This window comes from Sander lucioperca, chromosome 7 (assembly GCF_008315115.2).
Source record: "Sander lucioperca isolate FBNREF2018 chromosome 7, SLUC_FBN_1.2, whole genome shotgun sequence".
Lineage (NCBI taxonomy): Eukaryota > Metazoa > Chordata > Actinopteri > Perciformes > Percidae > Sander > Sander lucioperca.
Genome location: NC_050179.1, coordinates 10,166,692 through 10,185,869, shown reverse-complemented (window position 1 = coordinate 10,185,869; position 19,178 = coordinate 10,166,692). Strand labels below are relative to the sequence as shown.

At 40.5% G+C, this 19,178-nt stretch overlaps 1 protein-coding gene across 1 annotated transcript; it reads left to right on the top strand.

Moving 5' to 3' along the window:
• Positions 1–1,704: 1,704 nt before the first annotated feature.
• Positions 1,705–18,037, top strand: saal1 (serum amyloid A-like 1). The gene is made up of 13 exons (XM_031282989.2): positions 1,705–1,885; positions 10,485–10,684; positions 11,012–11,113; positions 13,223–13,306; positions 13,404–13,483; positions 13,567–13,626; positions 13,707–13,822; positions 14,217–14,397; positions 14,822–14,904; positions 15,040–15,225; positions 15,582–15,739; positions 15,889–15,981; positions 17,667–18,037. The coding sequence occupies exons 1-13, from the start codon at positions 1,828–1,830 to the stop codon at positions 17,742–17,744; spliced, it is 1,479 nt and encodes a 492-aa protein (XP_031138849.1). The 5' UTR covers positions 1,705–1,827; the 3' UTR covers positions 17,745–18,037.
• Positions 18,038–19,178: the final 1,141 nt, after the last annotated feature.

Sequence of the window (19,178 nt, the reverse complement as noted above, 5' to 3'; positions counted from 1 at the left end):
ATAATTTTCCATGGGCTAATAAATACAGTTTTGTTTAAAAGTTACAGAAAATATCAATCGTTAGTTATGATTAGGTTTAGTCAGAGGAGATTTTTTTAACCACAGGGCAAGATTAGTATGCTGTCTGCAATTAAGGCAAAGGTGTGAACAGAAAAGCAAGCCTTTCTGTTTGCAGACAAATATACAAAGACAACACTTCATGTGCTCTAACAACACAGAAACCACAGTTTGGTTGAAAAAAACACTGCATTATTAGTTATGCAATCATTATCAGCTGATGTTAATGCTAAAGTAATTGTTAGGTCTGCAACTAACAATTATTTTCATTATCAATTAATGTATTGATTACTTTCTCAATCACTAATTTGGCATGTAAATGTCACATAATGTGAAAAATGACTGTAAGTTCCCAGAGCTCATGGTGACATCTTCAAATGTCTTGTTTTGTCCATTTACAGTAAAAAACCCAAAGAGATTCAGTTTATCAGAATCAGAATTAGAATACTTTAATTGTTTAGTTGCAGTTACTCACAGTCAAATTCAAGGTAAAAAAAAGAAGTAAGAAAAGAGCAAAGTCCATAAGTGTATAAAGTAACATAGCTACACTAAGAAAATAAAAGTAGAAGTAAATTGAGGTTAGGTTAAAAAGTAAGATTATGTTTCTAAAACAATGGAGTGCCCTGCTACGCCCAGCAGTGACCTGCTACGCCATGAACTACTACAACTGCTAATTCTAGTAAGAGTTCCATTATCTTTATTCTTACTATATTTGCCACTGTTCATCACTCCCCCAACCGGCACCGTCAGACACCGCCCACCAAAAGCCTGGGTCTGTCCAAGGTTTCTCCCTAAAACGAAGTTTTCCTCACCACTGTTGCACTAAATGCTTGCTTTTGGGGGAATTATTGGAATTGTTGGGTCTTTGTAAATTATAGAGTGTGGTCTAGACCTACTCTATCTGTAAAGTGTCTTGAGATAACTCTAGTGTTGATTTGATACTATAAATAAAATTGAATTGAATTGCAGTGTCAACATAAATACAGTAAGAACATAAATAAGTGCAGTGTAAATATAAGTAGCAGCAGTGAATAAATAACAGATATTGCACTGTAACTGACAAATTATTTCACCAAGTAATTATTCTACATCATTTTTCAGGATATTGCGATGTGAAGTGGAAATACGTGCTGTGAGTGACACTCTGAAGCGTATAACACTCAAAGGGAGGAGTTATATGGTTTGATGGCCACAGACAGGAACGACCTCCTGTGGCACTCTGTGGTGCATCGTGGGTGTCGTGGTGTTGTGGAGTGGGTGGGAGGAGTTGTCCAGGATGGATTGTATTTCGGACAGCATCCTCCTCTCTGACACTGTCTTTAAGGAGTCCAGCTCCACCCTAACTACCTCACTGGCCTTGTGGATCAGTGTGTTTACTATCATCAAGACTAAGCAAACCAACAATTGTTCAATTTATGAGGTGTGATTTGTTTTTTTGTTGAGAATTTTAATTTTTTTGTTGCAGATTAATTTTCTGTTAATGTACTAATTCATTAATTGAATAATCATTTCAGTAGGCTAGTAAAAAAAAGGTAAATATAGCCTACATGTGATGCTCCAACCTCTTCGTGCTGAAAAAGCCTCTGTCGTTCCCCCTGCGCACTGCAGGTGGCGGCATTAATTGTAACTTGAGATGGTCTACCACAAGAAGAAGACTGGGCAGTGTGTACAACATTCGCGCATGCGCATCCAGTTAATTGTACTAAATGGAGGCTGTTTGAAATGTCGTCTGGAAACTGTAAAGTTACTGTGACTATTTAAAACCATGTGATGGTATTGCATTTAATATTTACCAGCCAGTTACGTTTGCAGAGAGCGGTCACTATGGGTGAGTTGACACGTAAGAAGTAGCCTTACTGTTTATGAGTATGACAGCTTGATAACAACACCATCCGTTTTTTAGCGGAATGTGCATCTACTAACGTTAGCTAAATTGTTACCATGTTCATCAACCTGTGCAAGGTTTACATTCAGCGTATAACGCTATTCACTCCATCGATGCTTTTAGCTAACAGAGAGTTTAATAGTCAGCAGAAATCATAGTCGAGTCTGTTCTGTTGAAAGTTACTGGGAGCCACAATTAATGCTCAATGCCGCCGAGCTTTATTTTATTAGCTTATAGCGTTACAGTAGAGAGCCGAACTTCCTGTTCTGGATAATCTTCATTAAACAACTTATGTCATAATAAAGGTGGTAATTTTGCGGTATACACCGAGTTGCCATTATATAGCTACATCTTGTTTAAACCACTCTAAAAACAGTTGCAACGAAACCTTAGTATTAAAACCTCCATGAAGGCTGCAGTAGTGTTTAGTAGGTGTACATAATAAACTGGCAACTGAACTGAGTGTAAGAGAGGTTACACACCAACCAGACGACGGCCGACCGTCGGCAGAAAAGGCAGTCGGACTGATCAGTCGCGTCCCCGAGGTCCAAAAAAAATGCCTCAAAACACTCGGCGACGCCGACTTGAGCGTACGCTCTGCGCGTGCGCGAAACGTAATACGTCTCCATAGCAGCAGGCGGCGCTTCTCTGTATTGTTTCCATGGATGTAGATTGTTTCCCAGAAAATGAAAACCGGCAGCTGATAGGACCAAGGGGGTAAGCTTCGCTTCAGAGCTCGAATCTCCTATGGCGCCATTTTGATGCTACAAAGCGATCACCCGACGTTAGCATTCCATTGACTGCCATTCATTTTGACGTCACTTTGACAGAGAATAACTTTACATCTGAAGCGTTTAAAGACTTTATTTGTCCATTGTTTATTTCTAAAGAAACACGACAATGTATAAAAGGCTCCATTACCTTGTACCTCACGTTATGGCTCCGTAGTAGACGTTTTTGTAAAAATAGGCTAACAATTGTGTCATAACCACACGACTTACTGTCGCATAGTAGAGGAATTACCGTATAGTACAGGAGAAGCTCGCAGGCAGTTTGGACTTACATTAGCTGTTTAAGTTTAATTACTTATGTTAACTAGCATTTTAGTTAGCAATAATTAGCCTGTGTCTATGTTATCTCCTTACATATACCTACGCTCTCCGTCTCTGCAAGATTGGGAATGATTGAGATTTCTCTTGGCACAGCTACCAGAAGACTTCCAACTTTCAGACACGTTACTCACGTCACATTTACGTTGTTTCTCTCAGTTGGAGGCTGCGCAGTAACGTTCAGCGCTCACCGGAAAAGTGCTTCTAAAGGCCTTCACTGGTCTCCGTCCAGAGCAACGGGATCTGTTGGTCCATTCTTATATACAGTCTATGGATAGGACGGACGCGTCACGTGGATCTTTTTTCTCCAGAAATTCACAGCCAGGCTGTAATGGTATGGCGTTGTCACTGCCCGATGTGAGTCGAGTGCAGATGTGAGTTGCGCATGCTCAGATTTAAACTGTTTACGGCATAACGTGTCATACAGAAATTTGTGAAATCTATAAAATAATAAACGTTTCTCTTTACATACAATAACAGAAGATGGTAATCATTTCAAAAACGTTGTAGCTATCTATGACTGTTTGGTTGCTAACGTTAGCTCAAAATGCCATTCAAGTGACAGTCTTTGTTGTGTTTGATTGCTAACTTTTAGCTAGCAGTCATTTCAAAAACGTTTTAGCTATCTATGACTGTTTGGTTGCTAACGTTAGCTAAAAACGCCATTAAGTGACAGCCTTTATTGTGTTTGATTGCTAACTTGTAGCCAGCATCAGCAGTCATTTCAAAAACGTTTTAGCTATCTATGATTGTTTGATTGCTAACGTTAGCTCATAGACTGTGCGTTAGCTCAAAAAGCCGTTAGCATCTTGTAGGCTACTTGTCGCAAAGTGACGCATGCGCGACTCACATCTACACTCGACTCACATCGGGCAGTGAAGGTGTTATATAAGTGTCACATTCCTGAGCGAGTAATTGTATGTTTTGAGCACAGAGAACTATATTTTGCAAGCGCATTACATTGCATTTTGAACAGAAATGTACACTCGCAAAAAATAATTCAGTTTGAGTAAACAAAAACCTATTTCGTGCACAATAAATGTATTTGCATGTCTTTCTCTGCTCGCAGGTAGACGCTGCTGCGCTCCGGTCATGTCTCCCTCGCTCTCAACTAGGGATGGGCGTATCGATCCTGTGGTATCGATAGATCGATATACTCACGCTACTCATTTGGCATTGATTTCCTTAAAAAATATCGATATAAACTAAAAAATAATAATTGGGGGTGTATGCATCACTTTCAGCTGTTTTAGATTACTTACTGAAATTACTATGTGCCGGGACACCCCTGTACCTGGCGGCGTATTAAGCTGGCCCATGTCACGTGACAGGAGACGAGCGAATGAGCGTCAACGTGCGACACAGCCGACAGCGACACAGCCAAGGGCCTGAAAATGTGTATGTTTTTGTTCATATTTAATTTATTTCATTCATATTTATGTTATTTATTTTAATTTTAATTTTACTATGTATTGACCATAATACATTTTGTATAAATGGTCTGTATTTGTCTTGTGATTTGTCTTAAATGTAATAATATTTTTACTGACAAAAATTGCCAATAAGAAATTAACGGTATCGGTATCAATGAAAATGCAAGAAAGAGTAACAGTATCGAATCCTAAAAGTGTGGTATCGCCCATCCCTACTCTTAACCTCTTCTCTCTACGCGCTCAACTCTAGACACGCTCGCTCAGATTTTCACAGCGTTACAAGTGTGTCACAAAACCAACCAATCGCAGAATCAAAAGGTCAATTCTGATTGGCTGTTCGTCTCCAATTAGATCACACGTAGCAGGAAACAAAAATCTGTCTAAGTCTTTTTCAGTTAACACCTGTTGGTACAGCAAATACTGACTACAGTGGAGCTGTTCGACTAATGTTACTGGATTAAAACACATTTCGGTCAGTATTTTGTATTATTGACTTATATCACAGAAATGTCTTAATATTTGTGTGTACTATAATGCCGTTGTTTTGTTTGACTTATATCTCCTTGTGTGTTTAACGTTAGTTTGACTCATCCTTCACAAGCAATCTAGCTCACACACTGCAGCCGACATGTCATCTGAACAGGCCTCGCAGCACTGTAACTAGCTAAGTTAGCTAGGTCTCGCAATGCGAGACTGAACAGCAGTAGACCTGTCACACTATAGCCACATGTAGCTAAGTAGTTTTTAATACTTTGGTTACATTACCGTATTTTAATAACCTGAATTATGTTGCTATGTTAACTTGCGAAGGAGCTATCCGTTGCTAACGCTAATTTATCTCAAAAAGCAGAAATGTTAGCTAACTACTGCCAAGATATGATTTCACTAGAGACCAGAGAGGTGTTGTAAGACTCATCAAGTGTTGTCATGTGTTTACACTGTCTTACAATGAAACCATATCTTGGCAGTAACATTAGTTAGCTACTGCTTTTTGACATAAATTAGCTAGCTAACGTTAGCGTTAGCATCGGATAGCTACTTTGCAAGCCAATAAAATATATAGCCTTGGCAAACAGAATTAAGGTTAATAAAACACGATAACTATGTAACCAGTATTACAAACTTCTTACAAGTGGCTGGATTGTGACGTTTTAGGTGTGTTCGGATGAATACGTTGGATGCATAGACTTTATCCATGCTGGGCTAATGTTAGATTGCTTGTGAAGGATGACGTTAGTCACACAGAGATATGTAATTCAAACAACGGTATTGTGATAAACACAACTATTAAGGCATGTCTGTAATATACCGGTTGGTCAATAATAAATACAAAATACTGTAGATCAGTGCTTTCCAACCCTTCTGGTCTGAGCTTCCCCCCACAGCCCTGTCATATAAACTCACATACCCCGCCCTATCAATTCCCAATGTGTTCACACTATTTATCATATTAAAGTGAATATTCTTACATTTTCATGCAATTGAACTGTAAACATTTAGGTTGGTTTGGTCAGAAATTCTACTAACTAGACCTTTTACTTGAAGTGTGGTTAATGTTTCAAAAGTCATCCATTACTTTTAGCTAATCATTTCAACTGTTAGCTAAGTCAGTAGGCCACTTTTAGCTGTTTATTTCTACCATTGATTACTTCGCTATATGTTTAAACATGTGTTGAGCTGTTTTAGCTGATATATTGTTTCAAATCAATCATAATTCAATTATTATTTTAATTAGTTAAGCTTCTCCACAATCTTTCCAAGTACCCACTGACTACAGCAGAGATACCCCTTGCTGGGGCATCACGGCAGGTGTTGCGTCAAAGACTGTTTCCCTGTAGATGTCTTTCCTGCTACTTGCGATCTAATTGGAGACGAACAGCCAATCAGAATTGACCTTTTGATTCTGCGATTGGTTGGTTTTGTGGCACACTTGTAACGCTGTGAAAATCTGAGCGAGCGTGTCTAGAGTTGAGCGCGTAGAGAGAAGAGGTTGAGAGCGAGGGAGACATGACCGGAGTGCAGCAGAGTCTACCTGCGAGCAGAGAAAGACATGCAAATACATTTATTGTACACGAAATAGGTTTTTGTTTACTCAAACTGAATTATTTTTTGCGAGTGTTAATTTCTGTTCAAAATGCAATGTAATGCGCTTGCAAAATATAGTTCTCTGTGCTCAAAACATACAATTACTCGCTCAGGAATGTGACACATATATAACGCCATATAATGGTGGCTTGTTCAGAATACAATCTCATATTGTACTAAAATAGTTCACCGAAACGTGTTTCTGAAAACATTTTAACCCTTGTGTTGTCTTCCCTTCAACCTTCAACCTTTTTTTTCTGACATTTTTGATGCCTTTTTTTCACAATTTGTTTTTGCTTTTTCCAAATGTTTTTAAAATCAATTTTTCAAATTTTTCTTTTACACATTTTCAGCGCGTATTTCTACGTCCCATATTTTCTGATATAAAACAAATTTAAAACGGGTCAATGTGACCCGAGGTCAACACAAGGGTTAAGCGAGAAATAGGCCATGCAGTTGCTGAATCTGTCTTCATTTCAGATAGACAAAGGTCAGTTTAAAAGATTTTCGTCAGATTTTGAGAGGCTCATCCGCTCGCCATTTCCGGGCGAGTCCCGACTGCCCTGTCTCCGACTGAACATGTCAGGTCGGGCCAAATGAAGGCCGATGGCTCCTACGACGGCACGGGACACACCGAACAGACTCGAGTCACCGACCTCGCCAGACTGTCCGACAGCCGATAATCGGCTCTGTGTGTCAGCGCCTTAACTGTTAAGGCAGTTACACACCAACCAGACGGCCGACCGTCGGCAGAAAAGGCAGTTGGACTGATCACTCTCCCCGAGTTGGTCAAAAAAGTGCCTCGGAACACACCAAAGCGACGAGACGTAATACATCTCCATAACAGCAGGCGGCGCTAATCTGTATTGTCGCCCAAAAAATGAAAACCGGCAGCTGATTGAACGAATGCGTCACGTGGGTCTTTTTTCGTTTCGCGCACGCGCAGTGCGTACGCTCAAGTCGGCGTCGCCTCAGTGTGTTTTGAGGCATTTTTTTGGACCTCTGATCAGTCCGACTGCCTTTTCTGCCTTCTGGGTTGGTGTGTAACAGCTCTAACTGCTTTTTCACAGACCGTGGCTGCATCTCCCTTCCCTTAATTTGCATCACTTCCGTCCTACCGAGGAAGCATGGGGGAGACAGGTGCTTCTCATGTCGCTTAAATTGCCTCCTCGATTCCTCCACTTGCCTCCCTTCCTTGCGTCTTAGTCCCTCCCACCGAGGAGGCACGGGAGAGACGCGAGGAAATCATCGGAGGAGAAAGGTAGCGAGCAAATGTGTTTTAGAGAGATGAAACGTCCTTTGTTCTGAAACGTCACATGAATATGACAGCTGTTTGGGCGGAGTTAGCAACTCCTTCAGCTGCACGGCTTCTGGGAAGGCTACTCTCGTGTATCCTCGCCAATAGCTCCTCGATGATCCCTCCTCAATGCTCACTCCTCAGGGCAGAAATAAGAGCTTTGAGAAAGCCTTCACAGAGGAGGGACAGAACAACTTTCGGTTCAGCCGAGGACCGAGGAGTCGAGGAGCTATCAAATAAGTGACATGAGATGCACCTAAAGGGGTTGCATCGCATAACCCATAAATTCCCTCCTCGAGTCCTCCACCTGCCTTCCTTCCTCGCGTCTTTCAGACCATCAGCACCGGATCCCCTCAGGGCTGTGTTCTTTACCCCCTGCTCTTCTCCCTGTACACCAACAGTTGCACCTCCAGTCATCAGTCTGTCAAGCTTCTGAAGTTTGCGGACGACACCTCCCTCATTGGACTCATCTCTGATGGAGACAAGTCCACCTACAGGTGGGAGGCTGACCACCTGGTGACCTAGTGCAATGAAAACAACCTTGAGCTCAACGCTCTAAAGACATTGGAGATGGTCGTGGACTTCAGGAAGAACTCAGCTCCACCTGCCCCCATCACCCTCTGTGGCTCCACAATTGACACTGTGGAGTCTTTCCGCTTCCTGGGAACTACCATCTCCCAAGATCTCAAGTGGGAGCTGAACATCAGCTCCCTCGTCAAGAAAGCACAACAGAGGATGTACTTCCTGCAGCAGCTGAAGAAATTTAACCTGCCAAAGACAATGATGGTGCACTTCTACACAGCCATCGTTGAGTCCATCCTCACATCCTCCATCACCATCTGGTACGCTGCTGCCACTGCCAAGGACAAGGGCAGACTGCAGCGTGTCATTCGGTCTGCAGAGAAGGCGATTGGCTGCAATCTGCCGCCACTCCAGGACCTGTATGTCACCAGGACTCTTAAGCGTGCTGCAAAGATTGTGGCTGACCCCTCCCACCCCAGGCACAAACTCTTTGAGCCACTCCCCTCTGGCAGGAGGCTGAGGTCCATCAGCACCAAAACCACACGCCACATGAACAGTTTTTTCCCCTCCGCCACTAGCCTTATTAACAAGGCCCGGAACCCACCCTGACTCTCTCCACACCCCACCTCTGGCTCTACATGCCACTGTACCTACTCTGCTGTAGCGTTCCTTTTTATTACTGTTTAACTTATTTTATTGTTTTATTATACATTCTATTTTTTTATCTTTATTAATACATACTGTGTGTATATGTTTATACTTATATTGTTTATATTCTTTTTATCCTTCTTATATTTAGAGTATGTGTGACATGCACCAACACCACCATGACAAATTCCTTGTATATGTAAAAAATGTACTTGGCAATAAAGCCCTTTCTGATTCTGATTCTTAGTTCCACTCAGATTCGATCCAAAGGAGTTTAAAATTCCAACACAAAGAAAGAGGAAGGAAACGGACAAAATACATGCATCCGGCAGAATTTCCTGCCACTGGAGAAATCCCAGAAGTGGAACGTCAAGGATATAGACTACTTATTTGATAACTCCTATAACTCCTTGCTCCTTGGTCCTTGGCTGAACCAGAAGTTGTTTTGTCCCTCCTCCGTGAAGGCCGTCTCAAAGCCCTTATTTCTACCCCGAGGACGAGCATCTAGGAGCTATAGGCGAGGATACACGAGAGCAGCCTTCCTCGAAGCCGTGCAGCCAAAAGCTGTTGCTAACTCCACCCATACAGCTGAAAAATTCATGTGATGCTTAATCCCTCTAAAACACATTTGCTTGTTTCCCCTCTCCTCCCATGATTTCCTTGCTTCTCTCCCGTGCTTCCTCTGTAGGACGGAATTAGACGCAAGGAAGGGAGGCAAGTGAAGGAGCCCGGAATGCAATTAAAGGGAAGCGAGAAGGACCCCACTTTGACGACGATTAATTTATGGGATTGCTCCGGTGCTGCCGGAAGATACGCCGGAAGATCCGCCAGAAGATCCGCCGGGCGCGCCTAATTTTCGGCAGGATGTCCCTCACCTTCCACTTTCTTTGTGTTGGAATTCTAAACTCTGGTGGATTTATGAGGACTATGGTTAACTGCTTCTCAGATCTCTGCAGGGTAAATCCAGACAGCTAGCTAGACTATCTGTCCAATCTGTTGCACGACTAAAACAACTTTTGAACGAGCACGTTCCACCAAAACAAGTTCCTTCCCGAAGCTATTTTTAAGAGGCACCATTATTGCATCCAACGCTTAGCGCCGCCCAAGTCAATTGTGATTGGTTTAAAAATGCCAATAAACCAGAACACGTATAGGAATAAGAGCTTTGAGACAGCCTTCACGAAGGAGGGCCAGAACAACTTCCGGCTCAACCGAGGAGCAAAGAACTATCAAATAAGGGAAGTGAGATTAAGCCTGGATGTCTGGATGTTTTTGATGGTCCAGTGAACATGACAGTAATGCCCAAATCCTCCCCATCCAATACTTCCATAAAACAGTCCTTCTCATTGGTGATTTAATACCACCTGAGCTATTAACTACCTGTGTAAGAACCTCATTGTATAGTAATATCACTAAGCTCTAATCTGTGCCACTGTATGTTTTCCCAGACGACAGTGTTGATGGTGCTGAGGAAGTGGAGTCTGAGCGATCCTCATCTCCAACTGGAATACAGTCTCCTATAATGGACCGAAACCCATCACCACCCCCAGACGCAGCTGATGGAGAAGAGGACGGAGATTTGGATGCTATTGGAGACACCGTTTACAGCAAGCACTGGCTTTTCAGCACCCTGACTCGTCTCATCCATGTAGGGTGGCTTTTATTGCTAATGTCAAATTTGAGTTATGATATTTTTTTAGTAAGCACTGTTTCAATCACAGATGCACTGGAGACCAGGCAGTGAGCTGCATTTATTTTCTTGACCTATAAAACAAGAGCTTTTTCCGATCAGCTAATTTAGAGACCACTAATTAAGTAATTTGAAATGAAAAGTTTCTATTCAATTGATGGGAGCATCTTTACTTCTTTACTGTATCACTCATTGTTTCTATGTGCTGTCGCTCTCTGCAGCACACTGTCCAATATACCTAACATTTGTAATTTCATTGTAAAATGGTCATGTCTTGATGTCTAGATGGTGACAGAGCATTCGGAGGTGGACTCTGAAGATCAGATGCAGCTCCCTGATGATGATGAGGAAAATCTATGTAGAGTCTGGGATATGGCAATGGATCAGGTAGAATTATTTATCTGTGTCCCATAGGATTTGCATTCTTTGACTGGTCAGCAGTGTTGTAGTCAAGACCACCTAAACCGAGACAAAGTCATCACCAAGATCAAAGTGTATTGAGACTGAGACAAGACTAAGACTTTGAGGGGTTGAGACCGAGTCAAGGGACCATGTTGGAAAAAAGTGTTTTTCGCTTTTACATGTTGTCCCTTGGATACCCCCCCCCCCCCTTGTTGTCTTTCTATATCCATAAATAAAACCAAACCAAACCAAGACCAAGACCAGACCAGTGCAAGTCCCAAACTGCCTGCCACGATAAAACGTGGGGAAAAAAAATAAAAAATTAAGATTTTTCTTAATTCACCTCTTTTATTCTATTGCCATAAGTGTATCATGAGAAATGCCGTGATAAAATAATCAAAAGGCAGTTTTAGTCTTAAAAAATAAAATCCAAAGCCTTCTTCATCTGAGATCGATACAAGACCGAGTAAAAATGCGGTCAATTCTTACCCCGGAAAGTTCTCGCGAGAGCACAATTTGAATTTGCTCAGCGAGTCTGGCATTCAGTAATGATGCTCCTTAACTATGCCCTAGTAGCCGAGCTGCACCAATCACCTCAGTGTATCTGATAAACAGATGACGACGGTGCTGTTGACGTTGAAGTCATTATTAAACATTGCAAGATGGCTACGGATGAACACCAGTTGTTTGAAACGGCTTTGGCCGCTACAATAAACGAGTTAGACTTGGCTTTTTATATAAAAGAGGAACAGAAGACAGCCCTCGAATCGTTCCTTTGCAAGAAGGACTTTTTTGCTGTTTTGCCGACCGGATACGGCAAGAGTTTAATCTACCAGTTAGCTCCACTGGTAGCTAAGCTTACGGGGCTTAGCGAGTATTGTTGTGATTGGTCGTAGTGTTATCCAATTGCGTGCAGTGAGATTTTCAAATGCATGCTTGGTGCCGCCCCTGGAGTTGGGCCATTTTCCTTACTCATTGATTTGGGTCTGGATTTCCAGGCTAGTCGATTCTGAGACGAGACCAAAACTTCCACCTGTGGTCTTGAGACCAAGACCGATCTTGAGTACTACAGCACTGCTGGTCAGGGTTTTATTTGCCACCCTGTTATGCTGTCTTTTCCCTGTTAAAGGAGAATTTGTGTTATGTTATGTGTGGAAAACCTTTAAAGAAACAACATCAGAAAAATGGAAATGAAACATGATCTAGGCCATAGAATTACTACTACGATCAGTGAATTCACGATATTTAACCACAAGTTATTAAATATGCTGCTGGTGTCTTTGTGTCTGCCATTCATATACCATTACTTATAACTTAAACTAGGGCTGGGCGATATGGAGAAAATTAAATATCACAATATTTTTGACCAAACACCTCGATGTCGATATTGTAAGGTTGACAATTGGGGCTTTCACAAAATATCTTCCACATTTAGATTTTAGATAAATAACCATCATAATGTGGATATAATGACTAAGTGGTTAAAGGCTAATAATAGAACAGCGAGAACAGTCTGGTAAGTTCAGAAAATGACATCACTTTACTTCACTGTAATGTAGCCTTTGAAACCAGGAAAAGACTAAATTTACCATGTAACGATATTACAATTCTTCAAAATCTAAGACGATATCTAGTCTCATATCACGATATCGATATAATATTGAAATATTGCCCAGCCCTAACTTAAACCATACACTCAGTTGGCAGTTTATTAAGTCCTCCTCTTCTAAAACTAATGTAGTTTAATAGTCCTCCAAAAAATCCTAAAAACCTCCATGAAGGTTATAATGTTCACCCTTTTTAGAGAGGTGTTGATTCAACTTAATGTTTATTGGAGGATGTGGTTTTTGGGGCTGTTAAACTGTATTGCATTATACTGGAAGGTGTTTCTGTCATTAAACCTACCCTCATTGATATAAATGGGATGGACAAAATAATTGAAACATCTCTCAGTATAACGCAATACAATTCAACACTTCTCTTAAAATGTTCCAGCGAAAGCACACACACACACACACACACAGTAAGATGTGAATCATGTAATTACATGTTTAAATATTTACTAACGACTGTTTATTTTCCAACTGTGTATAGGATGTGGCTGGTTTTCTGCAGGAATTTAAAGCTACAGATATCCTTCTTGGGGTGATAGCCAAATCTCGTTGTCCACGTCTCACAGTGAGTGAAATCCTTTCCAGTTCCAATTTTTGATGCTGTATTTCTGGGCTTTTAGAATTCCCATGACAGGTCATAGATTTTTGATTTGCTTCTCTAGGAAATCTGTGTGGGAATCCTTGGGAACATTGCTTGTTTTCCTGACACTTGTCTGACTCTTAGCCAAAATGAAGACTTAAGGTGGGTAAAAGTCATCATCTGTGATTTCTTTGTAATAGTTTCGTATACTATTCTAATTAATGCAACTCCCTATGTGTCCACAGTGCTGTGCTGTTGCTCCTGCTTGGAGATACAGATCCTCCGACCCTTCTGGAAACAAGCAGGTGACCGTTGCATTATCTGCAGACATGTGAGACAGAAAGACTGAGCGAGAAGTATTTATCTTTTCTGATGATGTTTGCAGATTGCTGCTGACCTGCGTCTCTCAGAAAGATGTCTGTTCCCTGTGGCTTCAGCGAATACATCAGCAGACGTCTGTGCGCTCCAACCTCCTTTTCATCATGTGCAGTTCTACCAACAGTACCTTGCTTTTACTCATTTCCTTTTAATAAGCTGATGATGTGTTAATTGTGTATGAAACAAATCTGTTTAACATACCAAGATGACTTTCATTAAGTCAGAGTCTGTGTAAGCTGTTTATCTTAAAGGTTCCCTGTGGAGTTTTTAACCTCTAGTTGCGCTGGATGTAAACAATGCTGGATTTAAAATACTAATGCTATTAAATCAGCTTTGAAAATTATTTTTGTCACGGGAAATGCGTTCAAGAATGCACACAATGCCTTTTGGGGCGAGTAACACTGAATGTAAACAACTTTTGTTTATAGGAAAACTCCACAGGGCACCTTTAACTACTTGTAACCATATGTCTTCTTTCAAAAATGGTTATTACAATAATCCCCTGTGTGTTGTACAGCTGACCTGCTTGAGAAGGTTGGAGAGTTGGTTGACAAACTGTTTGACCTTGATGAAGAGCTGATGAAGAGTTGGATCATAGTTCAACCAAGTGAGGAGGAAGAGGATGAGGAGGAGGAGGAGGATGGCGAAAGCCATCTGGATGTGGCCTCATGTCTTCTTGAGGCAGCCAAGCAGCTTAGGTGACAATCTGAAATAGAAATTCTGGAGAATGTTTTAAAATGTGAAATGTTTGCATGATTACATTTACTTTCAATGGGAGTAGAAATGTTTTCCACAGAAAGCATTTTCAGTTTGAGGTTAAAACCTGTTCCAGAGATTAGAGTTTATAAACTGCAGGTCTGAATTATGGCCAAAACCTAAATTAACAATTACTTTAGTCATGATGAAATGCCCTCAGTTGCTATTTTTTCATACTTGTATGTCTGTATTTAGTTGATGCACTTGTATTTTTGTTGATAATACTGACGTGTCTATAAAACATTCTATTATTTATTGTTGGTCTGATACAGCAGTAGTAGAGTTCAAACTAAATACATGGTACTTATGGTAGTGATGATTTTGTTGACGCAACAAACAAAAAACAGTATTTAATTACTTTAACAGATCAGAGAGTCCAAATGGCTTAGAGGTTTACCTTCACACCCTCCAACTCCTCACCACCATAGATGAGGGCATTCTGACTTTTGGTAAGAGCGATCAAAACAGTTTGTATCACATCCTAACAGAAGTTAAAGATGTTTAACATAGTTGTTAACTCAGTCAAATCTACCGGAAGACTGAAGTAACCTTTCAACAGACAAATAATTTGAATTGTCATCTAGCTGCCCCTGATGGACCTGGCAAAGCAGTGTGGGACTTTGTCTGTGACGTAGTGTGTGAGGACCTCTGCCAGCCAACTGATCTTCCAGTTGTCCTGCAAGAGCAGAAGACCATTTTGGTTCAGGCGTTTGCTGTGCTGCAGGCTCTTTATAGATGCCAGGATCAGTGGCGCAGCAGAAGTGACACAAGTAAGTTTTGTAACAGAATGACATCAGCCCTGAGATCTGCCTTTTGAATGCACGTAGTACACGTAAGGATTAATGCCCAAAGATGTGTCCATTATCAAACAATAACTCCATTTCCCTGGTAACACCTGAGGGTTTGAGTAATACCTAGAACTGTCATTCTATGCAATGCAGATGTTCACTGCTCCAGTAAATAGAATGGACCTTAGATAGGACCTGGCAACAGGAGATATTTCTAGTCCACTCAGCTCATACAGTAGAAGCTATAAGTATAAGCTAAGACTGTAAAGAGGATATCCCCCATTTTAATATGCCCAGTTCTTATTAATGGTTTGATGTGTTTTGTCTTTTGCCTCCAGGTCTTCCCCTTATCGGAACCATTTTGCGGGTGCTTCAGTACCACAGTGAGGGCAAAGATGACGATACCAGCAAAGAAGACACAAAAGATGAACAGCTCCAGACTCTAGCAGAGATCACAGCTGAGTTTCTAGCTGACATCTGCGTTAAGATTTCCAAAGTAATAATACCAGAGAAACGCTTTGCTAACTTTCCTGTTGGGTCAGAATGTTTAGATCTTTAAATGCAAAAAGGTGAATCAGTGCTTTTCTTTGCTCTTTGAAATGCCATTGAACTGTCTGTTTTATTTTTATTTTTTGTTCTTCGTAGGACACCGTGGCAGATTTGGTGAAGAAAGGTTACCTTACAGAGAGGACTGCTCTCACAGCTGCGGGCAGTTTAGTTCTAAACTTTAAGACTTCAGTAAGTGCTTTCACCAAAATGCTTTAAGTATAATTAGATATGTATTACATGCAAGTATGGAGCAACATAATCATCCTGTCTACTTTTTTTACTTTAAAATGAAGGTTCATTGTAAAATCCTTACAGTTCCCACATAACAGTTTAAACATCTCATCTAATGTCTAATTATTAGGGATGTCAAAATAACGTGTTAATTTCAATTTAATTAATCTGAGAAAAAATAACGCGTTAAAAAAAATTACGCAGATTAATCCATTCCATATTGACGTTTGACCCGGAGCCGTTCTAGCCACCATTGGACTGTAAAATGAAGGAGGGAGACGAGAATGTGCTGCCTGGATCATTGATTAGAACATTTACTTGTAAAAAATCTTCTTCCTGCCAACCCTGGCTACCGAAATCTGGTGCCATTGATATGTCTGCACTTCTCTCTGATGCTCTGAAGACGATACAGGCAACACAAACACCGCTTCTTGTGACGCTAGTTAACACTATACTTAACAGCAGCTAACGTTGGCCTACCGCTAGCTAGTAGCTGGATTAAACACAGTTAAAATGCTGACAGCTAACGCTAAACGGTGTAAAGTTTGACTGTGTTTTAAAGTAGAGCAGGGGTCACCAACACGGTGCCCATGGGCACCAGGTAGCCCCCAAGGACCACATGAGTAGCCCTCAGGCCTGTTCTAAAAATGAAAATTGAACATTGACATTATCTGTTTCCCACCATGTTAAGTCATTGTTGATAATTATTGTGAGAAATCATTAACGTGATCAGTGTCTTCACATAGATGAGTATCATTAATCGTTAATAATCATATATAACTAAAGGCAAACTGAGCAAATTTGTTATTTCAGAAGAGTGTTTCAAACTGGTAGCCCTTCGTATGACTCAGTACCCATGAAGTAGCTCTCAGTTTCAAAAAGGTTGGTGACCCCTGCTGTAGAGGATTCAACACCGGTATGTAACAATCTGCAGCTGCCGTCGGAAAAACAACACAGACGGTGCGTTCAATGAAACTGGTAAACTACAGCCTCGTGGTGCATTTGAAGTTATTGTAAATGTCCTTTTTCCATCTGGTGGTTGTTTTTGTCGTTCAACAGCAATTTACTAGTGAAATAAGTTATTGTTATTGTTATACATTATTATTAAATCATTTAATTTTGACCATATGGCCTTAGCAATAAACAAGCAGTTCTTTAATGTCACCGACTGTTGTTTAGTACCCTTTTTTTTTTCTTTTTTTTTTACTTTCTTAAAAAGTATCGGTTCAGGCACTGTTAATTATGTATGCGATTAATTTCGATTAATTAATCACAGAGTATGTAATTAATTAGATTACATTTTTTAATCGATCGACAGCCCTACTAATTGTACATGGTCATTAAATGTTATTTCTGTTAAAAAAAAGACCAAAAAAAAGGTATTTTAAAATGTCACAAGTTTAAAAAAATTGTATAGACACAATGACAAATGGATTTATTGGTTAATAACACCTTGAATTTTCTCTAATCGCCTTATCCTGTGCAAACTGCTGCCTGTGGTGCCATTGTTTCACAAAAGGATTTAGGATTTATTTTAAAGCCTGTGTCAAGTCAAGATGTGTGATGGACTGTGGCTATACACCACCAGCTCCAGTGGAAAATAAACATTATGTTTCCACCCCACCCTTCTTCCTCTTGTGCAGTTTCAGCACCTGTACTCCATGCTGTCAGAGACTGATCCCCAAATGGCAGATATGGTGAGGAAACAGTTTCCTGTCTGAGGCGCCCAGCAGATCAGTGTTCAGCACTCATTCAGACTCTCACCACTGCTTTTTATAGCAGCCTCTATTTCCCCTCCAAAGATCCTGCTTCAACTCACACTATTTAGATTTCCATTGGAAAGACTAAACGAGGATGTCACACCACCACAAGTGTGAAAAAAAGACAGTATATTGTTTTTGTTTTTCTTTTGTATTTTGAGCCACACTTGGCAAAATTAAATTGTGATTCTGTTTAAAGTTTTTTTGTTCTGTGAATGATATTTTTGTATTAAATGATTGACAGTCTTTTAATATCTTTCCTCTAAGAGTTTGTGCTTATGCTTAGAAGCTTTTACTCTTCATCATCTTGGCAATTAGCCATATATATATATATATATATATATCTCAAAATAATTTTAAAATAAAGGGTAAGTACAAAGGAGCTATAAACCTTTTATATAATTTCAGGAAAATAAAATTTATGTTTAAGGCCACAAGTTGGCATCCAAAGATCATTTACGTCACTAAAAGACACTAACCATCATTGTACATTTTACAATTGTAAATATGTACTATGTAATTATAATCTTTTTGATAATAACATTGTTTTGGCTGTACTGTATTTCTGTCCTCATCAATTTGCCACATATAGGCATGTGTCTCCGTCACACATACACCATATCAGTCTTTACTGCAGCTAGGAATATAAGCCATTTTTAGCCAAAAATTAGCAAAGCTGTTTGCATGTTAACGCTTTAAGCATTGAATGCATCCATCACAATATATATTATTTGTTCTTGTTTTTTTATACTATGAAAATATACATTTATATATGAGATGAAACTACATTGACTGTGTATTGAGTCACCTCTTCAAGCATATGAGTAATGGTACTAATGCTGATGACAACATCAAGTGTTTACCAGAGGGTGACAGTCACTCGGTAACGACAATAAAATTAGATGAAAGGCTCAAGCCTGGCAACAATGATCTCATTTGGTTTCCAAATGCACCATTTCGCCTACTCATGGAGAAGAGCATGACGACCTGCGCATTTCCAGCAAGCTTACGAAGGCTCTGTGAATATAGCAGCTTTTTAATTAAAGCTTGGATTGATATGTAGAACACTCTTTCTAATGGAAATCCCAAGATGGTCAGAGCGTATGAGAGACAGACATCACCCTATGGGAAAAAAAACCCCTGCTATCTCTGCACACGATCTGAACCTTGACTAGACTTGTGATGCACAGGTGCCTTGATCTGCGAGTCATGTCCTTTGTGCTGTAAATGGCTGGAATGATGCAGATGCAATCATGTTTGGCCTTTCAAGATTGCTTGTGGCCAGTGACTTGTACTTTGCTGGGTCTTCAGGCCTCGCTCCCAGGCCTGTCATGTCACAGAGATCAGGGTGAAGCCCAGATGTTTCCTGCTGTCCTGCCACTCTTCATTTTCAGT

Bases quoted from the DNA above. Each gene is read 5' to 3' on its own strand.
- saal1 (XM_031282989.2), top strand. From the start codon at position 1,828: ATGGTATTGCATTTAATATTTACCAGCCAGTTACGTTTGCAGAGAGCG. The intron at 13,823-14,216 runs GTACCTTGCTTT...TGTGTTGTACAG, and splicing joins CATGTGCAGTTCTACCAACA to CTGACCTGCTTGAGAAGGTT. The intron at 14,398-14,821 runs GTGACAATCTGA...TTACTTTAACAG, and splicing joins GAGGCAGCCAAGCAGCTTAG to ATCAGAGAGTCCAAATGGCT.